This window comes from Chiloscyllium plagiosum, chromosome 22, assembly GCF_004010195.1.
Source record: "Chiloscyllium plagiosum isolate BGI_BamShark_2017 chromosome 22, ASM401019v2, whole genome shotgun sequence".
NCBI lineage: Eukaryota > Metazoa > Chordata > Chondrichthyes > Orectolobiformes > Hemiscylliidae > Chiloscyllium > Chiloscyllium plagiosum.
In genome coordinates this window covers 45,562,801-45,580,638 of record NC_057731.1, presented here as the reverse complement: position 1 = coordinate 45,580,638, position 17,838 = coordinate 45,562,801, and the positions used below count along the sequence as shown (strand labels likewise).

Here is a 17,838-nt window from a genome sequence, read left to right as displayed (position 1 = left end):
CCCTCTCCAGCCTATCACCCTCACCTTAACCTCCGTCCACCTATCGTATTCCCAACACCCCTCCCCCAAGTCCCCCCTCCCTACCTTTTATCTTAGCCTGCTTGGCACACCTTCCTCATTCCTGAAGAAGGGCTTATGTCCGAAACGTCAATTCTCCTACTTCTTGGATGCTGCCTGACCTGCTGCGCTTTTGCAGCAACACATTTTTCAGCTCTGATCTCCAGCATCTGCAGTCCTCACTTTCTCATAATTTCACCACCATCCGTCGGGTGCACTGCAAAGTTGTCGTGCTAACCTCTGTGCCTTCTATGCCAAATGCACAGAAACACAAACTCAAAAAAACCTATCCCAGAACACGCATGCCCACTTGTGAACTACACTGCCTGCTGTCTAAGTTTTCATAGTTAAAAGGAGTCAGAGCCAGATGGGTGCATTAAAACCAGACCAATTTCTGAAGAAAAGCTGAATTTGTCACAAGAGACAGCAGGTCACAAGGCTGGTAACTCGCTGAGCAGATAAAACTGCAGGATTCAGCCACAAAGTCATGATTCAAAGACAAAACAAATGGGGCCCACATAATTACAGGATGTTGTGCAAGATGGTTTACATCGTGTGGTCTATTGTTTACAAAGGATTGTTTTGTAGGGTAAACTTTCACTGTGCAGCAGTTGGACACAAGACCCAACCTTATTCATTTATTTATTCATTCATTCACAAGTTGTAAGTGTAATTGGCAAGGACAGCATTTATTGTCCGTCCCCAGTTGTTCTTGAGAAGGTGATGGCGAGCCACCTCCTAGAACTGCTATAGTCTATGCAATATATTTACATGCACAGTGCTAGGAGGGAAGCAGTTAGTCAATGACAACATAATTCCAAGTCAGGATGCTGGAAGGTAGCTTGCAAATGGCAAACCATTTGAACTGTCAGATCTTACGTATGAACAAAAAAGGAATTTGCATTTAGATTTAAAGTTTTCACTATCAGATGTTCTAGAGCAAACAGTGAATTTTTATTCTACAAAGTTAATGTTTCAAGCCTGTTGAACAGTCATTATTTTGAAACTTTCACAGTTTCTCTCTTCACAGAAGCTGTCTGATCTGTTGAATATTTATAACATTTTCTGTTTTACTGACCACAGAAGTTGTGTCACCTGGCTAGTCATCTGCTATTTGGGGAGTTTGTTGAGAACAATTGGCTGTTATGGCTCCCTACATGAAAACAGCATCTTTAAAAGTAGTTCACCACACTGACTGACATACTCTGCTTTTCAATGTCAGATTTCTAGCATCCAATTTCTTTCATTCTTGTGTTCCAATTTTGGTAAAATTGATTTGGAGCAATATGCTGGTCAGGACACTGGAGAGAACACTCTTCCTTTACATCTAGCAGATTCTCACTGTCAGTCAGACAAGATGTGGACCTGGATCTGAAGTTCTGTCTGAGAATCATGTTTCCAACATTGCAACTCTCACTGAAGTGTCATCCCAGGATTGGCGTTTGAACCAATGATCTTTCTCTCGCAGAAGAGAGAGAACTTCAAGCTAACCATAACTGGTGCTTAAGGCATTTATTGCTTCGCAGAATTAAGACTTATTTGGTTTCCAAACCCACTCCAATTTCCTCCCTTCCAGCCTTAAACATACTGATCTAGCAGAGTAACAATTCCACTCAGCAAAAGGTCACAAGCACTTTGAATGCTCGTCATCCATGCATTCAGTGGAAGGTATAATAAGAATTTCCACACACTGTTTGAGCTTGTATGAACTAGATAACATTCTATTTTCAGAGATCTCATTCAGGCCCCTCTCCTATTTGCACAAAACATCCTTCAAGCCTATCTTTCTCCAAAAATACATCTACATTGCACTTTCAGCCTATTTAGATTGTCTGTTCCAGTGCATTCACTGGAAATTTACCACAAAACAAAACCTATTCCTCAACTCTTACTCTTAACTTAATATTTTAGCTAAGAATCAAAAGGTGACCATTTAGCCCCTTGAAAGCCAAAGGATCAGGCAGAGGATGTTCAACCCTTTGAGAAACACGGGAAAAGGAGAAGACAATTCATCCTGAGCATGGGTACCACAACAACAGCAGTCAGCATGAACACTGCGACTGCACCAATCTAATCTGGTATGCATTGGTAGTATACCCTTTATCATAAATCTCCTCACTGAAGATAGAGCAAGCCAGTGCGTTTAAGGAATTCGAGGAGATTAATCAAAGTCTTGGCAGCTTAACTAATCTATCTCAGTTATTGACAAACTGTCAGGATCCTTAAGTGAAATGTATGCTTTCGTTTTTCCCCAAAAGATTTAGTGAAGTAACGAGCATTTCTTTTTGGTAAATTTTGTACTAATTCAGGAGAAATAATTTCTCATTCAGGGCACCCAACTTCAGCTGCTAGGACAACTACAACATATGTTAGATACACAGTAAAGCTTTCTCTACACTGTCCTCATCAAACATTCCCGGGTGATGTATAGCATAGGGATAATAATACAGTAAAGCTCCTTCTACTCTGTACCCATTAAACACACATCTGTCCACATTCCATAAATTTTCAAACATTAGTAAATCCTGACAGTACAGCAAGGTAAGCATGGGCTAGAGATGGCCAGATGCATATTGTGCTGATTGGGCAGAAGGCACACAGCCATAGTGATGGAATTAAAATGGACTTTATGACACTTGTCTGGCCATCAGCCAGCGGAACTAGAAGAAAAAACTGGGAACAGCCCTGAACAAAACACTCTGCCACCTTGCACCAAATACTCAACTCATTTCAGTTGTTGCTGCACGTACTGCAGTTTGACAAACACATCAGTAATTCTTCAGCCCACAGAGTGGGAATGAGGATTGATAGCAGGGGAAACTGTGAAACAAATTCTATGATAACATCTAGGCAGGTGTGCAGAATAGTATAGAGTTCAGACAAGTCACTGATCAAACAAAGGTGGACAAAACAAAGATTAATAGCAGGCAATGGTAAAGATATGAAATCAAATGGAACTACATTAACACTAAACAATCCATTTACTCTGGTTGGTAACACCACAAAGGCTTTTCAGTAGAGAGGCATCCATATCAGATCTATTTGTGAATTATTCCAATTCTGTTCTGTAGTCAATGGCGCTACGACTACCTCATTTATTATCTCAATACAGAACAACTAATGAGGGTGAACCTGCAACAGCTATAAATAGCATCTCCAAGTGAGCATCACTTTTTATAAGACATAATTGGTCGCTTTGCTTTACGTGAGTGAAATCTATAATACAGTTACACTACAGGAGCATGAAGAACAATACATAAATCATGTCAATGGAATGAAGTGCCAGAGGACAGAGATTAAAATGGATCAAACATAGATATTAATAAAAAAGCAAATGTAGATATTAAGGTGCATGGAACATGGTTTGCAAGAGGTTTGAAGCTTCTGGGTCTGGGAGTACGCAGCTTTGCAATGTGAACAATGGAGGTTGCCATATACACTTTAACAGCTTGGACTGTAAATCGCAAATCACATTCAGTATATACACAATTCCAAATAAATTTGAAAATGAAGCTAAGAACCAAATTAGTTTCAATTGAATATTGTTATGAAGTTACTAGCAACATTAAATAATTAAAAGCCATACAGACAAAATTTAATTTTGTTATTGACTCAACCTAATCATTAAGTCACTGGCCGAATTTCAAGGATCCATATATTGAATTAAATTTTAGCAATTAATGAGCTGATGGCTGAACTTAAATCCTCAAATGTGTTTCTTTTTAACTTGAGTTGATGTCCTAAACAGAGAAACTGTTTTCCACACCTGCAGAGTAATATTTATTGAATAAATCATTTGTGGATGATCAAGGGGATTGCAAAGATTTTAACTATTCTAGCATGATACATTCTGACTGGTTTTATTGGGTCATTCACTTATTGGGATTCAGCAGCTGAAACATGGCAGAAATCTCTACCACATAGATTTAGGAACACCACTACCTGCAAGTTCCCCTCCAAGACACACACCAACCTGGCTTGCAAGCATATCACCATTCCTTCACTGTTGCTGAGTCAAAACCCCACCTCAGCAGCACAATGGGTGAAGCTACACTCCACTGACTGTAGCAGTTCAAGAAGGCAATTCACCATAACTTTCTCCAGGGCAATTAGAGACAAATGATAAATGTTAGATTTGTCAGTGATGCCTACATCCTATGAATGAAAGGAATAAGAATGTAATGGGGAGTTCCAACCACATCATGAACCCCACAGTGTTAGGAAACACATTACCTGTGGGTGAGTAGTTAGTTTTCTCATCTAAGAGTCAGAAGGTCATAAGTTAAGTTTCATTTCCAAGACCTGAGTACCAATGCATCTGAAGCTTCCAGTGCCAGTGCTGAAGGGGTGCTGCAGTGTTATAGCTGCTATCTTTTAAATAAGAAGCTAAAGTGAGGACATGTCTGCTGTCTCAAGTGGACATGCAAAATCCTACTGGCCAACATTTATCATTTTGGATCTTGCTGTGTGCAAATTGCTTCCTATATTATAACAGTAACCGCCCTTCAAAAACCACACTATAGGATGTCGCAAAGTATATTACAGCCCAACCTCATGAAAAGCATTGTAGAAATGGAAATTTGATTTATAACTCCCCTATATTTTATACAATAAATTCACCATGTTCACGTAATACATCTCGTGTGTTAATGGGCTTCTAAACCACACAAGTGATACAGCTTTCGTGTCACAATGTCCTCAATATGGGATGGATCAACCAAAGAAACAAGAGTGAAAGTGATCCCCACTTACACTAAGCTATGGTGATCTATTCTCAAGACAAAGTTCTTCATTTGCATGTGCCCCTTACCTGACGTTGATCAGTGCATGGGTCACTTTGCTCGCTGGCTCCTTCCACTGACCACTGTTTGTTGAAAGCCGCAAAACTGTAATGGAGCAAAAGTAAAGGTCACCAACACTCATTTCAAACTCATCTCCAATGACTTTTACATTGACTTTCCTGAACAAAAACTTGCATCTGGTATATGCCCAGTGACAACCTACCTTTATGTATGGCCTTTGCAGAGGCACAAGGCAAAAATATTGGATGTGGAATTGAAGAGAGATTTAGGACAGATGGTCAGAGCTTTCAGAGGTACTTTAAGGAGACTTTTGTAAACAAATGGGAAAAACAGGAGGAGTTTGGAGGGAGAATTCTAAGAGAGGTCTAAGTGGCTGAAAGGGTGATGAACAGTGGGGTAAAGCAAAAAGAGTCTACAGACGATGCTTTTAAATACAATAGAAAGGGTCTGTGAGCCCATAACTTTGCCCAGTCCCTCAGTGGTTAGCACTACTGCCTCACAGCGCCAGTGACCTGGGCTTGATTCCACCCCGTCTGTATGAGTTTCTTCCAGGTGCTCCGGTTTCCTTCCACAGTTCAAAGACGTGCAGGTTAGGTGGATTGGCAATACTAAATTGTCCATAATCTCCAAGGATGTGCAGGCTAGGTTGAAATGCAGGGTTATAGTGATATGGTAGGAGGTGGGTTTGGGTGGGATGCTCTTCAGAGGATCAGTGTGGACTTGATGGGCCAAATGGTCTGCTTGCACATTGTAGGGATTCTATACTTTCCTCAGATTATCCAAAGTGAATTTGCTGAGCACACAATCGAAGCTGACACATTAGCAGAGGTACTTTCTTTTGGATTCGGGAATGAATTGAGCTGCCACAGCACTGATTGAAAAAGAGCAGGGAATTCTCCAAGGTGAGCTGGAATCAATGTTTATCCCTGAATCAACATCACCCAAAGAAAAATAATTTAATCATTAACACAATACTGTTGGTGGAACACATTACTGCTGCATATTCTACATTATTGCAGCACCTACACTTCATAAAGTACTTGACTGTCTGTGAACCATTGAGACATACTGGGGACGTGAAATTAATGACAGAACTTCAAGTCTTCCTTTTAACTCAGTTTAAAATAAAAACAAACTCACCCATTGAATACAAGTTATCAAAGACTTGGTGCATTCGAATGATCTCGTAGTAAAGTTCATCATAACTACTTGGTGTGGGGAGGAAAGTGTCACCATATGTAATAAACACGTTGAATAAATTCACAACCTACAACAAAGAAGAGTCATTGCTCAATTAGTCTGTCACAATTGTCAGAGGATAGCAGAAAAGGCAAACACTTCACCCAAGGAGCAGTCCTGTCCTGCCCAGCCTCTGAGGTGTGAGTCAGTGTGAGCTCTTCAGAGACATTCTGTACTGCCTCATCAGGTACAGGGTTCTGAATTCACTTCAGCTGCAATCATCTTCATTCAACCAGTCCCAAATGTTCACGCATTCAAGTTGTAATTATTAACAGACAAATGGGAGAAAAAAAATCTTGGATAAAAGGCTTAAATTCAAAGGATAAGTCAGAGACCAGTTTGTACTCTCAAGTTAGAGGGTTCTGTGGAAATCCAATTGAGGAGTTTAAGATCATTAAAGGAATTGATAATACAGATGAAGAGGAATTATTCTGTTTGGAGGAGCACAGAACAAAGGGGAAGAATCTTAAAGGTTAAAGCTAGGTCATTCAAGGGTGAGGTCACAAATCTGGGACTTACACGCCAAAGTGATGTTACATCTATTGTTTGATGAGGGCAGAGCAGTAGACGTTGTTTACTTGGATTTTAGTAAAACCTCAACATGGTTCCACATGGTAGACTAATTAGTAAAGTTAGGTCACATGAGATTCAGAGTGAGCTTGCCAATTGGATACATAATTGGCTTAATGGCAGGGCACAAACAGAGGTGGTGTAGATTGTTTCTCAGACTGCAGGCCTGTAACCAGCGGTGTTCCAGAAGAATTCGTTCTGGATCCTCTGTTGTTTGTCATTTATATAAATGATGTGGGTGAGGATATAGAAAGCATGGGTAGTAAGTTTGTGGACGACACCAAAACTGGTGGCATAGTAGACAATGAAGAAAGTTTTCTAAGAATACAAAGTGATCTTGATTAAAATGGGTCAACATGCTGAAAAATGGCAGATGGAGTTCAATCTTGCAAAATGCGAGGTACTGCACTTTGGTATATCAAACAAGGATAGGGCTTATTCAATTAATGCTAGGGCCTTGGGTACTGCTGTAGAACAGAGGGACGTAGGGGTGCAGGTACATAATTCTTTGATGCTTGCATCACACATAGACAGGGTGATTAAAAAGGTGTTTGGCATGCTTGCTTTCATTACTCATCCCTTTATGTATAGGAATTGGGATGTCATGTTGAGGTTGTACAGGACATTGGTGAGGCCTCTTCTGGAATACTATGTCCAGTTCTGGTTGGCCGGTTATCAGAAGGATATTAGCCAGAGAAAGTTCAGAAGAGATTTACCTGGATGTTGCCAGGTATGGAAGGTTTGAGTTCTAAAGAAAGACTGGTTAGGCTGGGAGGAGAGGAGGTTGAGTGGTGATCTAATAGTTTATAAAATAATAAGGGGATAGAGTTAGTGGTAGTTGTCTTTTCCCTAGGATGGGGGACTTCAAGACTAGGGGGCACATCTTTAAGATGAGAGAGATTTAAAAAAGACATGAGGGGTAAATGTTTTAAACAGAGGGTAGTTCATGAATGGAATAAACTTCCCAAGAGAGTGATGTATGTGGGTAAAAATACAATGTTTTAAAAGACATTGGATAAGTACATGAATAGGAAAGGTTTGGAGGGATATGGGCCAGGAGCAGGGAGGTAAGACTAGTTTAGTTTGGTATAACATTCAGCATTGGACCTTTGGACCAAAGGTTTCCATGCTAGATTTAGATTTAGATTCCCTATAGTGTGGAAACAGGCCCTTCGGCCCAACAAGTCCACGTTGACCCTCCAAAGTATACTCCACCAAGACCTATTTCCCTTTGACTAATGCACATAACTCTATGGGTAATTTAGCATGGCCAGTCCAGCTGACTTGCACATCTTTGAACTGTGGGAGGAAACCAGAGGACCCAGAGGAAACCCACACAGACACGGGGAGAATGTACAAACTCCACACAGACAGTCGCCCAAGGCTGGAATCGAACCCAGGTCCCTGGCACTGCAAGGCTACAGTGCTAACCATTGAGCCACTGTGTTGTATGATTCTATGATCTAATAGAAAATTTTAAAATGTATATGAAGGTATTTTCATTTGGCATTAAAAGGTTTGGAACCAAGGCAGGTATACAACACTCGGATACAGATTAACCCCGATCTAATTGAATGGCTTTTCCTGTTCATCTATGTGCTTCTATAACGCCAGCAATAACCCAGCTTAAAAGGACTGAAATATAGTATACAGTGTAACTTCACGAGTGCATTAAGCCTTTGTCTGCTGACATCCAGTAATAATTTTGTGGCTCTGATCAAAAAATATCCTGCATGGAACAGCCTACCAGGGAGGAATATTGTATGAGGTGCTGGTTAAAGTTGGCTCATTGGACAGGATTTGCATATTGGGTAGAGATTGAGGGAAACTGACGGGGGGGAATCTGAGGGTTTGAGGTCAATAAAAAATTTACAGATTTGCCAGTGCTGGTGGCTTTTCCCTCTCCCTTAACATTCTACGTCAACTGTCCATGTGACTTCATGTGCCCTGTTGCTAGGTTTTTGTTGCTAGGCAACTCTGAAAAGCAATCCGTCACTTGTAAAAATCCTCCTTTCTGCTGCAATCTGCAAACTTTAACATTTCATTTACTGCAGTAGTTGTTCTTTTATCATAAATACATACCACAAGCTGCAGGATTTCTGCAGCCAAGTTCAAGGAAAGGTCTGCAGGTTGTCCGATTAGAAATATTGCTCCTGTTCGCCAAACCTTCTGCTTATTCATTCTGAAGCCAAATCAGTATCCATTTGTATCATCTGCCTTGATCCCAAAAGCTTTCACTGTAGCCAAGAACTTAAGCAAGAATCTGTGCTCTCATGGAATTTTTCCACCAATCAGTCCATCAGACAATGACTGGGCTGCACTAGTTCAGTCACAAAGTGACAGGTCCACACTATTGAGGGGTCAAGTCAGTCACACAGTGACATGGCCACATTATTGAAGGGTCGGTCAGTCACACAGTGACAGGCCCACATTATTGAAGGGTCAGTCAGTCTCACAGTGACAGCCCGCATTATTGAAGAGTCAGTCAGTCACAGTGACAGGGCCACACTATTGAAGGGTCTGTCAGTCACACAGTGACAGGGCCACACTATTGAAGGGTCAGTCAATCACACAGTGACAGGGCCGCATTATTGAAGGGTCAGTCAGTCACACAGTGACAGGGCCACATTATTGAGGGGTCAGTCAGTCATACAGTGACAGGGCCACACTATCAAGGGGTTAGTCAGTTACACAGTTTTATATATAACAGTAAACATTAAAGCATTCTGGCGCTGTTCATCAAAAATGGTTTGACCGACTTCACAGTTACGCAGAGTTTTACATCAAACAGTCTTCCTATCATCTAGGGACAACTGAGAGACTCTTGAGCAAACACAAAATGTTAACAAAATGTATACTGACAACTAATGACTCACCATTAAGGCCAAAGCAAAGATGTTGTATTTCCCCAAGAGCACAGTCTCATTCGACATCAGGAATTTCAACAGATTGATCAGAGCTGGAATCACAGGAAGCACACAGTAAGAAAAGTATTAATACAAAAATAAACAACTTTTATTAAATTTCTCTTCAACTCCTTTGCTATGGTATGTGCTGTAATGTTAGGAAATAGATTAATTTCATAACACTAGACGAAGAGGGATTTCTAACTGAAGCTCTCCCTGGTTCAACACAAAGCTATATTACCTATTTCTGTTCCCTGGTCAAGACTAGCTAAATGTCAAAGACTGGTTAAATAGAGTTAAGATCCTCTAGCAAGCAGTTAGCCAATTGCCCAATAAATAAAGCATAAGGGGTTTGCACAATTTCCTCCAGAATTGACAGCAATTTGCCTAATCTGGAATCTGTTCCTTTTCAATGTGGTACTAACATTGTCCTAATGGACATTCACTGTAACAAGCTAATCACTGGTACACACACTCCTCAAATTTGGCAAATGCATGTGGAACCTTATCTCAATCAGAATAGGAATCACAAAGAGGAAATTATACATGAACTGGCCAGAGCATCAATCAACCTGGAGTAAAACCTTATGGAGCAAGCACTGGAGAAACCCAGCAGGTCTGCCAGCATCTGTGGAGATAAATAATTCCAGTCTAATGGAATCTGAAGTAACTGCGTTATTTCTGAGCACCGCACTTCACAAATGATAAACTGGCTTTAGAGGGAGTGCAGCTCTGAGTCACCAGAATGATGCATGGGCTTCACGAGTCAGATTTTATAAAGAAAGGTTGCATACACTCAAGTCCACATCCACTTGAGTTTAGACACTAATCCAGATGATTGTAACAAGAAAGGAATTAATGTGGATACAGTGGGAAAAATTATTTCCTCTGCTTGGGAAAAGTGGGATCACGGGCCATAATGTCAGGAAGAGAGATGGTCACTCAAGAACAAAGCCAAGCAGAAATATAATATAAAGAGGACAAAAAGCTCCTCTCCAGACAGTATGTATTGTGCTTTGTAAAATAATCTTGGGAACAATAAAAATAGGGAAAGGTTTGGTGCCAGAGGATTGGCAGCTAGCTAATATTGTACCTATACCCAAGGTGATAGATAAAACATATCTAGGGAAATATAGGAAGCCACCTTAACTTCAGGTGGTCAAAAATAATGGAATTCCTAAAAAGAAGAAAACAGGACCAAAAATAGAAAAACGAGTAGTCAGGATGAATTTCAAAAAGGAAAAACATCTTGCTTGACCAACCTTAAGTTCTTTGAGGTGGCAAAAGACAGAATAGGTAAGGATAATGCAATAGATTTTGCATATTTACATACCCAAAAAGGCCTTTGGTAAGGTGCTTCATTATGGATAAGGTCAGAGAATGCACAATCAGGGGATAAGTGACAGATTGAATAGCTATCTGGCTTGACGACAGAAAGCAGAGAGTGGGAGTAAAAGACAGTTTTTCAGAGGAACAGAAGGTGGGAAGTGGGATCCTACCAGAATCAGTGTTTGGACCATTCTCGATCACAATTTATATGAACAATTTAGACTTTGGCAGCAAAAGCATTATTTTTAAATTTGCATGCCATATTAAATTGGGGTTATAGTCAACACTCATGAGGAGCATTAGAATATGAATCAATAATAAACTTGAAATATGGATTAATAATTGGTAAGAATGAGGTGAGACATGAGACCTGGGAAATTAAGAATCAAAATGGGGTACAGGAACAATAGGATTTGGGTGTACAAATACACAAATTCCAACAAGTCACAACATGAGTCATAAGGCCATAACAAAAGCAAGCCAAGTACACAGGTTACTCTGAACCTGCAATGAACATTAGTCAGATAAAACTCAAGTGTGCTGTTTGCTGTACTGGTCACCAAATGTAAAAAGTTTGCACTGACAATGGAAAGGGCACAAAAAAGATATCACACCTAAGGAGAAAGGCTAAGTCTCTTCTCTAGAAAAGTGGAGGCTGACTGGTGAAATCCTAATACTTCAAACAATTAACGACAACGTAGCTTATATAGTGGAATCAGAGATTGGATCTGAGAGTCTCCTCAGGATCTTATACATTTTAATAAATTCATTCAGGGTTACCCTGCAAGGAAAGGTTAGGCCTACATCTGCTAGAGTTAGAAGAATGAGAAGTGACTTTTTTTGAAACGTGTAAAATCCTGAGGGGACTTGACAGAGTGGATGCTGAAAACATACCTCCCTTTATGGCAGGGTCTAGAACTACTGGGCACAATTGATTCTGCAGGTGAGAAGAATTTATTTTCCTCAAAGAAGATCGTTAATGTTTGGCATTCTGTTCCCCAGAGAAGAGTATAGTCAGAGTCGCTGAATATTGTTAAAGCAGAGTTTAAAACTTGATTGACACAAGAGACAACGGCAGACAGTAACAGAGTGGAGACCACAAACAGAACAGCCATGGTCTTTTCAAATAGTACAGGTTTGAGGGATGAATGGTCCAATTCCTGCTCCTGATTTGTAAGTTCGTATTAATACAGACCTTTAAAATTATGAGGGGAATTTCTCGAATTGATACAGAGAGTGTTTCCACTTCTGAGGAAAACTAGATGTTATCGTTATAAGATAACCATCAACAAGGGGATTCAGAAAAAAACTCTTTACACAGAATGTGGAATTCACCACCATATGGAGTGGTTGAAATGAAGATAACTGATGGATTTAAAGGGAAGCTAGACAAATACATGTCTACAAGACCAGTCAGTTTTACGTCAGTGGTCAGCAAGATACTGGAGAGAATTCTGAGAGATAGAATTTATGACTATTTGGGAAAACATAGTTTGATTAAAGATAGGGAAAATTGCGGTCTTTAAAGGCAGCAGCAATTTGGTATGTAACTCTCACTATATCCCCTCCCACGTGGTTGATGATGTCCTCCAGCGCATCTCATCCACCCCACCACCAGAGATATATTTCCCTCCCTACCCCTATCTGCTTTCCCTAAAGACCGTTCCCTTTGCAACTACCTGGTCAGGCCCACACCCCTCCCAACAACCCACCCTCCCCGTCCAGCACCTTCTCCTGCCACCACAGGAATTGCAAAACCTGTGCCCACACCTTCCCCCTCACCTCCATCCAAGGGCTCAAAGGAGCCCTCCACGTCCATCAGAGTTTCACTGGCATTTCCACATGTCATTTACTGTACCTGTTGCTCCCAATGCGGTCTCCTCTACACTGTGGAGACAGGATGCCTACTCGCAGAGCGCTTCAGAGAACATCTCCAGGACACCCACACCAATCAACCCCACCACCCTGTGGCCGAACACTTCAAAACCCCCCTCCCACTCTGCCGAGGATGTGGAGATCCTAGACCTACTCCATCACCACCCGACGCCTGGAGGAAGAACGCCTCATCTTCCACCTCGGGGCCCTCCAACCCCATGGCACCAATGTGGACTTCACCAGTTTCCTCATTTCCACTCCCACCTGACCCCAGTTCCAACCTTCCTGCTCAGCATCGACCTCATGACCTGTCCCATCTGTCCATCTTCCTTCCCACCTATCTGCACCACCCTCCCCTCCGCCCTATCACCTTCACCCCCACCTCCATCTACCGACTACACTCTCAGCTACCTTCCCTCCAGCCCCACCCTCCTCCAATTTATTTCTCCACCCCCAAGGCTCCCAGCCTCATTCCTGATGAAGGGCTTTTGCCCGAAACGTCGATTCTCCTGCTCCTCAGATGCTGCCTGGCCTGCTGTGCTTTTCCAGCATCACACTCTTGGCTCTAATCCCCAGCATCTGTGGTACTTACTTTTGCCTATGACTTTGAGGGGGTCAGGTCATGCCTCACAAGCCGTATTGAGTTCTTGGAAGATGTGACAAGACAAGTTGACGAAGGTCGAGCAGTGGATGTGGTGTTTATGGATTTCAGTAAGGCATTTGGTAAAGTTCCCCATGGTAGACTCTTTCAGAAAGTTAGGAGGTATGGGATATAGGAAAATTCGGCTGTCTGGATACAGAATTGACTGGCCGAAAGAAGACAACGAGTGGTAGTGGATGGAAAGTATTCCACCTGGTGACTACTGGTGTCTTATAGGATCTGTTCTTGGGCCTCTGCTCTTTGTAATTTTTATAAATAACTTGGATGAAGAAGTGGAAAGGTGGGGTTAGTAAGTTTGCCGATTTCACAAAGGTTTGTTGTGTTGTAGTAAGTAGAGTAGATTAGATTAGATTACCTACAGTGTGGAAGCACACCCTTCAGCCCAACAAGTTCACACCAACCTCTGAAAAGCAACCCACCCAGTCCCATTTCCCTACATTTACTCCTGATTGATGCACCTAACACTTTGGCAATTTAGCATGGCCAATTCACCAATTCATCTTTGGACTGTGGGGGGAAACAGGAGCACCCGGAGGAAACCCACCCAGACAAGGGGAGAATGTGCAAATGTCGCCAGAGGTGGGAATTGAACCCAGGTTCCTGGCGCTGTGAGGCAGCAGTGCTAACTGCTGAGCCACCGTGCCGCCCCATGTGTCAAGGGCTGTTGCAGGCTACAAAAAGACATTGACAGGATGCAGAGCTGGGCTGAGAAGTGACAGATGGAGTCCAACCTGGATAAATGCGAAGTGATTCATTTTGGAAGGTCGAATATGAGTGCCGAATACACGGTTAAAGACAGTATTCTTGGCAGCGTGGAGGAACAGCTAGATCTTGGGGTCGACATACGTAGATCCCTCAAAGTTGCCACCCAAGTCGATAAGACTCTTAGGAAGGCATATGGTGTTTTGGCTTTCTTTAACAGGGGGATTGAGTTTAAGAGCCATGAGGTTTTGCTGCAGTTCTATAAAACCCTGGTTAGACCACAGTTGGAATATTGTATTCAGTTCTGGTAACCTTATTATAGAAAGGATGCAAATGCTTTAGAGAGGGTGCAGCATTACCTGTGTCTCTGGATTTTCAGTCCAGCGATAATACCACAAGGCAATTGCCTCCCTTTTATTCGCTCATTAGAATATGCTTGGGAGCTGAATGGCCTCCTCGTGGACCGATGTCTCTACTTCCAGGCTTGAAGCAGGAACGCTTTTGATAGCATCCACAAATTTCACCACCAGACCAGATGAGTGTCATACTGGATTTGAACTTCAACTAATAAGCCATAATTATGAACTATCAGAAGTATAATCCTTCAGATGGTACATGAAACCCCAGTTCAGACAAAAGATCACCAACCTGAAAGACTAACTGCTTCTCTCTCCACTGAAGGTACTTGAGCTGTATTTTTTTATTTTATTTCAGACTTCTATCACCTGCAGTACTTTATTTTTGGGCAGGACTTGTTTGAAGAAATGATTTGAAAATTAACCTCAGATGGTCAGGTATTTATTTTGCTGATCCTAAATAATTTCCAACAAGAGGGAGCAAAAAGAGACAATGGCAGATGGTGGTAACAGATGTTACGTAGCTGTAGTGACTGAGCTTCGCTGCATGTGCTATGTTGCTGATCTGATTTGGCTGCGAGGTAGCCTGATGGGAGCCAGGCAGCAGAAAGAGACTGCAGGATGGAAGTCAGGAGGAGAGTTCAATCAAACTGCAGGCAGAGAAAGGCAGGACAGAGCAAGAATAAAAGTAATAAGTGAATGTGTAAGCAAAAGAAGAAAAGTAAAAATAAAGAGAAAGAAGAAAAATATAGGAAGATTATTTAAAAATGTCAGGGAGGTTTTAAAAAAATACAACAAATAATAGATGTGAGAGGTTGTAGCTTGATATAACTTTGAGCATGGGCAGTTGAAGGCATTCTGACTGATGCTGAAAGAAGACAGAACAAACTTGCATTTCTATAGCACCTTTCATGACCCCAGCATGATCCATCACACTTTACATCCAATGAAGAACTTTCTGAAATGCAGTCAATGTTGCCAACTAGGAATGGCGACTGTCAATTTGCTAGCAACAAGCTCACATAAGTACCACAAAAAAATGATGATCAGTTATTTTTAGATCTGAATCTAAAGATAAATGTTGACCTGCATACCAGGATAACTCCACTTTACTTCTTATATTAACGGATGCAGAGATCTCAGCTTAACTTACGGTTTGAAATGTGTAGCTTGTCCACCAGTGAATCCCTCCCTCAGTATTGACCTTCCAACCATACAACCTTCTTTCAGTACTGACCCTCCTTCTGCAGAATGCTCCCTCAGTACAGATTGCCAACAATGCAGCACTTCTTCAGTACTGACCCTCCAATAAAAAAAAACTTCACCAGTATTTCTTTTACGATTGGAGCTTTTGCTCAACCTCCAAAACAGTTGTTCCCTTACCACAAAACCACGGCATTATTCCACTTTCCATGCTTATAAAAACACTCCAGGCGATTACAAGATTCAATAAGACAGATAGGGATAAAATGACATTCTCTGGTGCAAGAACAGATGCAAAATTAGAATAAGTCTGTCTTGGGATTTTGAAGGCTGGAGTTGTTTATATTTCATTCAATATTGCTACCTTGCAATAAAGAACAACATTACACCTAGCTTCCCAATCACTCATTGTGCCTACACACCAGTATTTTCTAATTCCGATACCAGGACACTCAGACACCTTTGAATTGTTACAAGTTGGAATGAAGCTCGAAGTGTGGTGGAAGATTCAGTAACAAGTTTCAAAAAGAAATTGAATAAACACTCCCCATTTAAGTATGGTTATACTTGTTTATTTTACTGAAAAAATAGCCAAGTTCATATTTTCCCATGATACTTCATCGCCCAAATTTTTTGTCCACTCACTTAACCTAGCTTTTCAGATTTACATCCTCTTCGTAACTTAAGTTCTTACTTATTTTTGTATCCTCAACAAATTTAGCAACCATACTTACAACCCTTTTATTCAAGATATAGTTGTAATCTTGAATAACTATATTCACTGATCCCCAAGGCACTCCTTTCATCACATAATGCCAACTTGAAAGTTACCCATTTATACCTTTTCAAGGCAAGCATCTTTGAACACCGCAAAAAACCTTCAAAGACTTGAAATGGTGGAGCAAGCTCAAGGGGCTGAATGGCTTCTGATCTATAGGTTTGCACAAAATGGTTTTTAGCTTCATTAGATTTCTAAAAACAGAAAACCTGCGGTCTTGCACGGTTTTTAAAAAATTCATTACCTAAGTTGTGAATTCTCTAGCAACATTAAGGAGACAGATTCACAGAATCCTCCAGTACAGAGGCCCACCATCTTTGAAAGAGTTAAAAGTCACACAACACCAGGTCATAGTCTTTGAAAGAGTTATCCCATTGTCCCCTCCTCTGTAGTTTTCTACAAGCCCCATAAATGTTTTCAGTTCAAATGTTTATTCAATTCCCTTTTGAAACTTGTTACTGAATCTTCCACCAAACTTCAAGCCTCATTCCAACTTGTAACAATTCACAGCAAATTCTCCCCACCTCTCTTGGTTCGCCTGTCAATCATCTAGTCGCTGATTGCCTGATGCCATTGAAAACAGCTAACCTTTACTTGTTTAATCAAAACCCCTCATACTACTAAGCCTCTTCTTAATTTTCTTTCTGTTCTTTATGATGGGTGACAGGAGGAGGGAATGCCTTAACAGCTTGAAGTTCTGGCATTCTGATTCAGAAGCATGGACAATCCTGCCATATGCACAAACAAAAATGCACTCATTTGTAACTCACAATGTTTGTCGCCAGAATGTTGTCATCTAGCCAGTTCAATGCTTGCAGCAGTGGATGTAAATTAGCCTTAATACTCATGGGCTCATCTCAACTGCCTCAGATACACAGCAGTGTTTTCCGACACCTCTGATGAGTCACTGAGTTTCATGGCTGGTGCCTCAAATCATGGAGCTATTTTATCATGTGATTCAGCTGGGTTCACAACTTAATAGCAATTGAACTGTAAAGTTTATATTCAAGTTGGTTCAAGTATAGAATTATTCAGAGCTGCTACCACATGTAGTAGTTGGGGTAAACAGTACAAATAATTTAATGAGAAGCAAAGGAAAAACAACTAGAAGCATATAGTAACAAGATGAGGTAAAGTAGGGCAGGTGAAGTCTCGTGCACAGCATAACCATTGGACCAAGTGGTCTACTTTTGCTCAATGCAATGGATAAAGTTCATCCGTGAGACTGACTGGTGATAGGGAGTGTGAACTCTTCCCTTCAAGTCTCTGTCACCAATCTGGATCATATTCAGTGCACCTAATGATCATAGCCCTGTGTTCATAGGACTTCCCAATACATAAAGAAAAACATTAACAATTC

At 41.2% G+C, this 17,838-nt stretch overlaps 1 protein-coding gene across 1 annotated transcript in view; it reads right to left on the bottom strand.

Moving 5' to 3' along the window:
• armh3 (armadillo like helical domain containing 3) overlaps window positions 1–17,838 on the bottom strand; it is a 151,629-nt gene that overhangs the window by 37,767 nt on the left and 96,024 nt on the right. Inside the window, exons 21-23 of the mRNA XM_043712942.1 lie at window positions 9,545–9,627; window positions 6,000–6,126; window positions 4,868–4,943 (exon numbers count right to left, since the gene is read on the bottom strand). Of these exons, the coding sequence (XP_043568877.1) occupies window positions 4,868–4,943; window positions 6,000–6,126; window positions 9,545–9,627 (286 nt within the window). The remainder of the gene's footprint in view (window positions 1–4,867; window positions 4,944–5,999; window positions 6,127–9,544; window positions 9,628–17,838) is intronic.